This window comes from Macrosteles quadrilineatus, unplaced genomic scaffold (assembly GCF_028750875.1).
Source record: "Macrosteles quadrilineatus isolate MER2022 unplaced genomic scaffold, UCM_ALF_1.0 Scaffold_2__2_contigs__length_208266976, whole genome shotgun sequence".
Taxonomy (NCBI): Eukaryota; Metazoa; Arthropoda; class Insecta; order Hemiptera; family Cicadellidae; genus Macrosteles; species Macrosteles quadrilineatus.
The window spans coordinates 189,783,874-189,794,789 of NW_026542595.1; the positions used below are offsets into that span (position 1 = coordinate 189,783,874).

General features: G+C 32.8%; 1 protein-coding gene across 1 annotated transcript; it reads right to left on the reverse strand.

Moving 5' to 3' along the window:
• Nucleotides 1-2,475: 2,475 nt before the first annotated feature.
• LOC128987658 (transcription factor Adf-1-like) lies at nt 2,476-8,093 on the reverse strand. The gene is made up of 3 exons (XM_054408625.1): nt 7,858-8,093; nt 4,427-4,577; nt 2,476-3,588 (listed from the first exon to the last, which is right to left on the reverse strand). The coding sequence occupies exons 1-3, from the start codon at nt 8,015-8,017 to the stop codon at nt 3,174-3,176; spliced, it is 726 nt and encodes a 241-aa protein (XP_054264600.1). The 5' UTR covers nt 8,018-8,093; the 3' UTR covers nt 2,476-3,173.
• Between the last annotated feature and the right edge of the window lie 2,823 nt (nt 8,094-10,916).

Below are 10,916 nucleotides of genomic sequence, written 5' to 3' on the forward strand. Positions count from 1 at the left end.
CACCCTGTTGGTAATCCTTGTAACTTTAATGCTATTGAACATCATAGAACAGAACCAACTTGTTTAATTGAAACAGCTGTTAAGATTCATTAATTCCATTTCTCATAAGGTTAACATGGGAAACTCCAGAGCCACTGGGGCGGAGCCCTTTTAAGAATTTCGAAACGGGAAATAGTTTACTTTCTATTCGCATACCTACAGAATTTACACACCAAATTTCATAACGATCGGTGAAGTCGTTCCGGAGGAGTTTGCAGACAAACACTGTGACACGAGAATTTTATATATTAGATTATAGATTAAAAAAAAAGAAAGTTGGAATGCTATTCCATTCTCTTATTGGGTAGGGAGACTTTACTTTTAATATTAGTTCACATAGTCTTGCAAGAAATTTATACTTGGCTCTTATTTGATTTTGGAACACTTATGATCTTAGCTCAGAGATTGTAATGTGACAAATGAAAGCACAGTGAAATTTGTTACAGATAACTGGTTTGTAATTTCCTTTTTTGAGTGTAACGCATAGCGAAAACTTGAGCAAATGTAACGAGTTACAGTCAGGCTGCTATTTCCTGAGGAAACCACCCAGTTACGAAATGTTTAGTCACATTTAGTTAGCACTTCCTCCACCCACCAGTTACAAGGAAGTGTTAAAAATATGTGTGAGATTGCGTAAGCATCTGAAAATAAATCTTGGTCTGTCAGCTGCTGTCAGTTTTTGGGCAGTTTCCAAAATTAATTGTAATAGCTCATTAATTTAGAGTTTGATTTCCCCCCAAATCCATGGGCTGCGAATACTTGTTCAATACTATTGATAATCACTTTTTCTGAGTGAGTTGGTGGCTCAGTCAATAGAGTCTCGGACTTGGGGCCCAAGGCAGCTTCGTGGGTCCGGATTTTGGTCACTGCCACTACAATTAGTATAGTTCACCCTTGCAATGTACCGGCTCACCCCTTGGGACGTTCCACGCACAGATCTGTAGTCTATTTGGATGGGCAAATACAAGGATATAAGAAGCTGCCAACCTCTCTTAAAAAAACAAAGAACTCATTATATTATCTTCTTTCCATATTTTCTTCCCTTTACTGGAAATAATTATGCACTAAAAATAAACTCACTAAAACCAACTGTGCTAGGAGATTGTACCCATTAATTAAGTTTTATTTGTATAAGCATTTTTAGACAATTTCCCTCTAAAATGGAGTGCAGCTATTTCATAGTATTTTTGGACTCACCTAGAAATAGGGTTTCCGAGCCAAAAACTTGAAAAAAACATGTATACTGCATCTCTATTAGGCAAGATAAGATTGAAAATGTCTTCTTTTTATGATATTTTGAAGATAAAGGAACATACCTATTTAAATGCTTGATTCAACCAATTGGTGAGTAGAGATGTTCAGATTAGAGGTGTTTGATTCAACCAATGAGTTCCGAGTAGAGGTTTAAACAGCAAAAAATTGTCTTTTTGAATTTTTACTCAACTTTATGTCAATTCATGATATTTGTCTTTTTTATGTTTTTTATGTGATGGTGAGGTTTCAACATAATAAAACCCCATTGGATTGTTCTTCATATCAGTTTACCTTGTACTTTTGAGAATAGTTAGGTATGGTTCCAACCAAAGTATAAATCAAATCAAAACACACTTGTTCAAAGGAGTACATAAACAAGTAAAACTATACTAGTTCCTTCCTCGAATACTCTGCAATTGTTCACAGTATGTTTACCAAACTTCAGTTTATTTTTCACTTGTTTGAATCAAAATAAAAAGTGTGTTATTATTTGCATGAAAATTTATTATTAATGGCTATAAATAAAAACACAGACTTATATCAACTATAAATAAATTACTTATTAAGTATTTTGCAATTCAAGCTTTGTCATTGAGGAATTATCTTTTGGCAATATAAATAGGAAATCATTGAACAATTTGGAGTAAGGTCAAGGTTAACATGATAGAAAATTGGTCAAAAAAGACTTATTCAACTATCAAAATCAGCAACAAAGATTTAACCAATATTGTTTAAAGATTTAATTAATATTGTATGTGAATTACAGAACAAGTTAATTCAGCCCTGAATCATCATGGTACAGATCTCCAAGAATGTGATGACAAAATTGAGCTGGTAACTCATACAGTTAAAAATAAAATCTAAACTTGACCTTGGAAACTCCCACCAAAATCAGCTGTTTCTAGAAATATTCTGTCCCTGTTGCAGCTGATTTCCTACACATTGTTTTGCATAATATGACTAGAATGGCAAGGTTGGGTGTTTAGACTTTCAGCATTTTTGTACAACTGCAGATTCAGTGATGATGAATAGTAACTTACCCATCGATTTTGTTCATCAGGAAATATATAATAATAATCAAAATAGGCATGTTGAATTTTATTTGTAATCTTTTAACTAACTCGTACATTCTAAGATACAATTAAAATTACTATCCACAAACAACTTCAATACATGGTTGGTAAAAATGTACAATTCATTTAATAACAAAAAATTACTATCTAAAAAAACCATTAACCAATGATAACTGGATTGTATTTTTTGTAAACAAATGTTATAACACGTAATAAATAATGAACAACTAATTATACTAACTAGAGGTCATCCAGTGGTTGTAAATTCGACCAAAAATATCTTATGTACATACTTCTCTATTTTCATCCCACGCTGTAAATAAAACATATGATTGGAATTACTTCAATTTGTTTTGATTTTCTGTTTATATTTCATTGTTATTTCGTCACTAAGGCAACCCACAAGACCCATGTATTTTTAATTTTGAATTCATTTTTTGTGCTTATTTTTGAGCCTGTTTTAATTTATAAAGGGTTCTGCACATCTACAGGAAAATATAATTCTAACAGTATGCATAGATTTTGGTTACTGCGATGCACACGAGCTGAGAAAAAAGGTTTTAAAGAAACAGCTTGCCTATTAATATATAGATAGCTTAGGCTGAGCTGGTCACACAAAATAACAAAACTTGTGTAGATGACTGTTTGTGCTTGATCTTTTAACAATTGATAATTCTTGATCAGTTGATCATTTCAATTGACAGTCACCTTTATTGGTAATTTTTTAAATAAAGACACATTAGAATAAACTAACTCAGTCACTTACTTAACAGTAACAAATCTTGACTTGACTAGACTAGACTAACTTTATACTTCTCCATGGTTATTGGGTGGAAACTCCAGTTCAGTAACGACTGATAAAATTCTCATCTTGGCTTCCGCTCTGGCTTTTGGAGAGAGTCTTTTCACCGTGAGAGCCACACTTCTCATGAATATGTCAATGTCGTCTTCACTGTCCACTCTTTGGTTGGAGTAGGCGTTCACCAGTGTCCTCGGGGCCCAGGATGGGTCAGGCTCCTCCAGGAAGTGGACACTCCCGCACTCAGAAGGCTTACGGTAACTTGTGTCAGCCTCTTGCTGAGGAGTCTTCACATCGATAAACTCGGACCGTAGCTGCAAGTCTGTCTGGGAGTCCTCTTCCACTTTGACAGTCATTTCTGGCTCGTAAATATCAAGACTGTTCTCAGCAGAGGGGTCGGAGAGGTCTTCACAGCTTGAATGTCTAAAAAGAAAGGAATGCTGAAGAGATGTAAATAATAAGTGAAGTGACCACTTTTTTTAAAAACACTACACTGTTCAAATTTTTGCATGTTATATGTATGGGTGTCCATAAACACAATAACGCGAGTAATTTTGGTACGGTTTTTGTGAAAAATAGGCAGCATCAACTTGAGTTCCCGAACCAGTAAAATCTGGTCACAGCATTAGTGTTATAAAGTTTTAGATTTAGTTTTAGACGTGCCAACCCAGCAGATAACCAAGAGGTTATTGCTGTAGCGCGTAGGCACGTTCCCTGCGTGGGACGAATTTGTATTTTGTTTTGAGTATTTTAAAATAAAGCGCTTATTCATTCATTGATTCAAAGTTTTAATTTTTTTTTAAATTATGTTTTTTTCAAATTTGTATCCTTAAACATAAAAATTCCCTATGTCCATTACCTTTCAGAAATCATGTTTCATCAATCCTAATGATGTTATCTAAACAGGGAATAAATCTGACATGTGTAAGGAAATATTTAAGTAAAAATTCAACGATCGTTTTTTAACTGCTAATTTGCTGATGCATATTTTACATATTTAGCTGGGTCTGATTGTAATTGCCTAGATAAGCTGTTCTTTATGATCAGATCGTTTTATTTGGTTAGACAAGATTTTCAATTACTATGGAATAACAAATAAATAATTTTAAACAAAAACACAACCTGACACCGGACACAGCTAACATTAAAACGTCAGCTGCTCAATAAGAATGACAAACCTTACTAAGGAAGTATGTTTATAACTATTTAACTAATTAATAACTAATTAGGCTTTTCCTATTTGATGTATATTTCTTTATACCTCTTTTTCCTTTTGGCTCTGGCCAAGAAATGCAGACTTTCATACAGTGACCATCTTGGGGCCCACTTCTTGTCTTTGCTCTGTTCGTGTTTCCTCTTTGTTTTGAAGTAATGATCCCTGATGTCCCTCCACCTTCTTTTGCATTCACTCTCTAAAAAAAATAAAACAATCAGTAATTTATCATGGCGTACATATTGTTGTCTGATTATTTTAGGAGAGCTTTATTATAGATAAAATACTTCGCCAATAGTTTGGTGAACATTTATTTATATTTATATTTTACTACAGTAATACCCCCGCTGCAGCAAACCTGCAGACTAAGCGGATTTCAATCTGTCTGAGGCCTTTTTCATAATAAAGTACAAACTAATATTATTAGTAAATCAGCTGATCGCCCAATGCTAATCTAGTTTATGATGAAGGGGGCCTCATTTTTATTCATTTTTCATAAATAACAAGCCATATTTATTCTCTATTTAAATAATGTTAGATTTAACGAGTTGGTTTCCTGCTACAGTGTCTTGGTAATTAAAACACTCGGTAAATCAAAACTTTCGATAATGCATACAATCAGTATTTTAAAGTCTAAGCAGAAGGCATGGCCGATTTGGAACATTCAAAGTTTCATCGCAAAACACAAACTATAATTATTGGGATTCCTTCTGTCATAACAGGAAACTATACATCCTGTTGGCACAGTCGTTCCTCTTGAATTACGTCATTGATGACTTGAAAATCAGTATCAAAAAGCAAACAAAAATAACAAATTTTTTCAGCTACCTAAAAAATCTGTATTTTGTAAAATAATAACTAAAATAAGCTGTTGATGAGTGACCCATTTCGGGGCAAGATAGTGTTTTACATGACGTCGAGCATGGGAAACACTATCGAGCCCCGAAATGGGACTTTCGTGACGAGTATTGAACGATACTTTTCATCACGATGAAAAAAACTTTACTTTATCAAACTTAAAAAACTTAAGTTGTAACTTTGTTGATGTCAGGCAAAGTATTGTTTGTGTAAGTAATGTTTAATTGAAAGTTTGTGTAAGTTTGTGAAGTTTGTGAATTGTGTAAATGAAAGTAATGTTTATGTCAGGAAAAGTCAGCTGATCACTATTTGTTTTTGGTGTATGGAAATTGAACATTTTCGAAGATCTCAGCTGTATGGAAATGGGCTATTTTCAAATATAGAGTGATGAAAAGGTGTTTTTTAAAATCAAATGTTAATAGTAGGATAAATAACAAAATCTTAAAATTGGATAAAAATTTTATCCCCAAACAAACTAAACTTAATTAAAACAGTTTTCCTTTTCTCCATGAGAACAATACAGGAATTTTAAATAAACAGTTTTTTCATCCCTTTATTGTGCAATTAACAATGCTACAATATACTATTTGTGTAGTTTTTAAACTTGGTAGTTGTAATAAAAATTGGGCTTTTTATGTTTTAGACGGTAAATTTTGAAGAAGAAAAAATTTCCTAAGTACAGATAAAAAATTCTAAACTACCTAGTTGTATCATTTTCCCGTGGTAAAAGATTTTCTTATGAAAGAAAACCTCAAATGGAAGAATACCTATACACAATCATCAAAAAGGAGATAGATGGATGAAAGAGCAAAAGAAAAGTCATATCTTGGAGGCTGAAAAGGATAAAAATACAGGATCAGATTTGTAGACTTAACCAAACAAGTAGTTAATGGGTGAAGCCAAACACCTTGTTGAACATAAATATACAAGACTAAGCTAGTCGAAACAACAAAAAATCACCATGGCTGCTATACTAAATAACTTTTAAAAGAATCCAAATTTAAAGATATACTATCATTTAGTGGTGTAGCAGATAAAAGTTACGTCTGTTTATAAAACCACTATCAGAGTGTCTACATACTCATAAGCATATGTTCATCATCGAATTAGTGTATAATTAAATACAGTATCCAGGTGCTTATAATGTCGGGGAAGTTTAGACTTTCAAGTTTGGTGCTCTACAGAAAAGTAACCAAAACTACTTAGAAAAACACAGATTATATATAAATTTCTGTTGTTTATTTCTACGTAGTACTTATTCCTGAAACAAAAAACGGTAAAAACCCCTGTTAAGTAGAATGATATCAAAAACCATCTTATGACTTTAAAAAATCGCACAATATAAACTAAACGGCAGAACTTTATCAAACTTTAAGACAGTATAATATAAGGAATTAATTTGTATGGTGTCAGGATTTTTACTTTACCCAAAAAGTTTTGTTTGTTAATTTTCCAAGTAAACGTTTTCTGAAAAACTGCAAACGATAGAAAAAATTTAAAAGTTTTGTTATCTTATGAGATGGTTTTTGATACTGATTGTTAATGAAACAGGGGTTTTTTACCTTCCGACCATCATACAACATTTTCTAAACAAGCTAAAAGTTTTTTTTAGATATAGGAAAACTCCGTGCTTTTTCTAAATAGTTAGGTTACTTTTCTGTAGAGCTCCAACTGGAGGGTCTAAACTTTTTTCCCTGACAGGATCACTGCTAGAGAGAGAAAGATATAGAGTTGGGGGGGGGGGGGGTCTATTGGTATATTCAGCTGTGGACAAAAGGCTGGGGGACCCTTACCTACTCAACAGCTGTGGGGACCCAGCCGGGTCTCCCCACTCCCCACCTTCACCCAATTCATGAGGGCACTTCCGTCCATACCAATAAGGTGAGGGGAATAAAAACAATAATGTGAGCTTAATTGCTCACAAGATTTAAAGCAGAATACAGGAAATTATTATAAGGTCAAACACACTGTATGCACTATTTATTATTTATTTTATCAATTACTGTATCAATTAGTCAAACATCAAACAATCAATCTGAATTGAGAAAATTAATTTCGAATGAAAGGTATAATTCTAATTAAATTAGTAAATCAATGAAAAGATATAGCAATCCCATGTGAGTTTGTAAACAAAGATGAAAGATTTATCTTCCATAAGTGACATTTTAATATTTGTTTTGCACTATGTGACTCTACAGTTTAAAATTGACTTAGTAGGAATGGGCAGGGTCTACCAACAGTAATTTAACTCAATTTAATATCGAGTAGTTTTATAGAGCGTCAGCGCGGACAATATCACTCAAAATGGCAAGGGAGGGAATAGTTCAGGCTTCTAGGAAAAATATAGTAAACAATGTAGCTAAGTTAATTTACTACAAAAAACATAAGTCTACATACAAAAATATGCTCTATTTCGTTGTATTTTTGTTATCAAAGCACTTTCTAAAATCAGCAGAAGTTAAATTCAAAAATGCTACAGTAGTGATTAACTATTGTCAAATCGATGTATTACGCTTGCGAATATCAAATGAATGATCCCAATTGACTTTAATTCCAACATCAATCCATCGACTGTTCGTTTAAGTGGTTTGCGATAAGTAGTCAACACATCGAGTACTCACCGTTCACACCGACTTCTGCCGCTACCGCTCGCCAGTTCTCTCTCATGCTTTCATGATTTTTGGTTACGGATAAACCCTCTTGGCTGTACAGGTTGGGAAATGATTTAACACTGTTGACGAGCAGCAAGTCGTCGGAATGTGAGAATCTACGAAAACCCATTGACGATAATAAATAACTCGTGAAACGAAAGAATATCCCACTGCTATACTTAATATAACTATATGCAATGCAGCTGTCCGTGTCCGCCTATCGACCGTGCGGGCAGAGTTTGCGGTTTAGACTTGCGCAGAGACTACTGCGCAGCGGTAGAGCAGGGCTGCCACTTTATGCGGGCGGAAATTAAATTTCCCTTTAAATTACCCACCGCACTCGTATGGAACTAAATTTCTACCCGATTATTTGTACATATTTCCGTTGTGCTGCTTAATTTTCTTACGATTTTGTTATAGCAGTAAATCTCTTGTGTTTTTTATATCTTTACAAATAATTGTGGTTTAATTTGTCACATCACACCTTTAACTTAACTTCTTCATCGTGTGATAAAAATATTGTTGCGGCTGCCGGCTACATTTATTAATTTTAAGTTAAGGTGGCATATAAAAGAAGTATTATTGTAATTAACTTTACTTCGACACAGGGACACTGCTGTGAATTTTAACCTGCCTGAGTAAAATATGATTGGAATTGGAGTCAAGAATTAGATGAATTTGCCGCTTTGGTTTTGCTGCTGAGTCAGACGAAAGAGTCAAGTTAAAAAATTGAAAAATGTTCTATTTTCAGGATTGAACTGGCAACTGATAATCATACGAGGAAATCCTCTCAGCAAACCAGCTATAAGTTCATGTAATTAATTACATGTTTGTTTAAAAAGAAATAATTGAAACGACATTTTTAAATATGTGAAATAGCCATAAAGATTATTTCAAATATCCACCACGAAATGTGATTACATACATTATTAAAAACAATGATCGTGAGATGAGTAAACAAATCCTTATCCTACAATAACCTGTTACTGTACGTCCAATTGTTCTGTAAATAGGTATTAAAAAACTATTTCCTAGAATAGATTATGAAATAATTAACTCTTAAACGGTTTTACGTTTTAATTTCCCCATATTAACAATCACAATGTCACATAAAAACACATTACTACAAATTGAGCCATTAGGGTTACATAACCTTCAATTTGCCATTTAATTGTTTCCAACAAAAGATAATAACAATTGGGTTTTCTTGAAGATAACTGTGATCAAAGGTCTGTATTGATAACAGTTGGTTTGATTCCAGTTATTCTACTTAACGCAGATATTACAGTCATTTGATTGTAATTGATTTCAGAGAAATTAGTTTGCAAATATTTTTCAAATCGTACACAATGATAGAACGAAACCTGTGTTTTCGTGGTTGTAACTTTTGGTATTTAAATTTTTCCTCCTACGTCATTTATAGATGTTTAGTTCATATGCAGGCAATACAGAATGAAATTGCACTTTTGTACCTAACACTTTAGGTTGCCTCAACGATATAGGTTGCCTATGATATTAAGTATTCTATCTGAATGTACAAGAAATACGTCAAATAATACTTGTATATTTTTATACTTATCAACCTCTTACTATCTTTTATATGTATTTACCGTCTTGTGAGTAAACAGTGTAAGTGTAAATATATTATTACAAGTGTTATTTACGTATTTTTATTTTGTTTAGTTTATTTAATAATTTATATAGGCTACTAATATTTTATAATTTGTCAGATAAAAATAATTTTATTGTATTCATTACAATTAGTAAATGAGCCAAAGAATAGCTTAATATAATAAAAAACTTCACGACGATAAAAATTTCACTTTTATCCACAAAACAACCCAGACGTTAAATGTTAACAAGAATTCTTCGAGCTCGACATTCTCTATGTTTAGCTGAGCTTCAAATTATGTGTTCCTGGTGCTCCAAATGTTATTACGTATAGTTCTATTTTTTTCGTCCAAATAAGAACTAACAATGGTTGCAAATTATGGAAACCAACTCATGTGCTGACGACAAACAAAACTCCTACTTGAAACCTACGCTAGTTACGCATACTTGAAGAAATATTAAATCATTACTGACATCCACTTCCTGTTTATCTGGAAGAGGCTGCATATTAGTAATTGAATTAATAACAAATTAGATACAACTTGTCTGCATATATATGCTAATTTCTATAAAACTACTCATTTCCATGAAGGAAGATGTTCATTTTCGTAGAAATTATAGCTTGTCATGTTTTTTCGTTGAAATAAGTTCAGTCAAGTATGACTCACATATTACTCAAGGTACAGTATTAAGCTCAGATATATTTATAGCCTTGGTACAGATAAAGTTGATTACACACTTAAATGAATGAAACAAGTTCGACCGTACAATTAGAATGGCTTTTACTGGAAGTGATAAGAGATTAAATGAATAAAAAGGAATGTTGGAGTTTATTTGTAATATAAGTTTGATCTACAGACATACATTATTTGTAGTATCCTACATTAATAATAAAAAAAAGATTCTTTGGGGAATAAATACAATGGGAGGTTTTACTTTCCTGTAACTGGTAACACACCAAAGAAAATTGAATCTTATGTTTTCAATATACTTCACTGCTTTCTTTGCATTATTTTTTTAATTAGTTAAATGGATTTTCTATCCACATAGAGGTAAAAGTTCATGTATTTCCATATACGACAGCCGATTAAATTATGGACTATAGTAGTTTTGTTGAGATCATTTGTATTGAACTAAGCATTTCCCTACAGTTTGTAGCCCGTATGTATTGCAGTCTTATGGGGGTTCCGTCCTTGATGACTGTGATACAAACCTGTATATCTGTGGGACTATAATCAATAATACTATGAAATAGAGACGTTTAGTATATTCTTGTTCCGAATGAACGCAGAAGCTACTGTAAATATTTTTATACGTAATTTTTCACGTTGAGATGAGTTGTCAATTGTATCAAAGATGAATAGTTCGATTTTAAAACTGAGTTAAAAGATGAATACTGAATCACTTGGTTAAAGGCA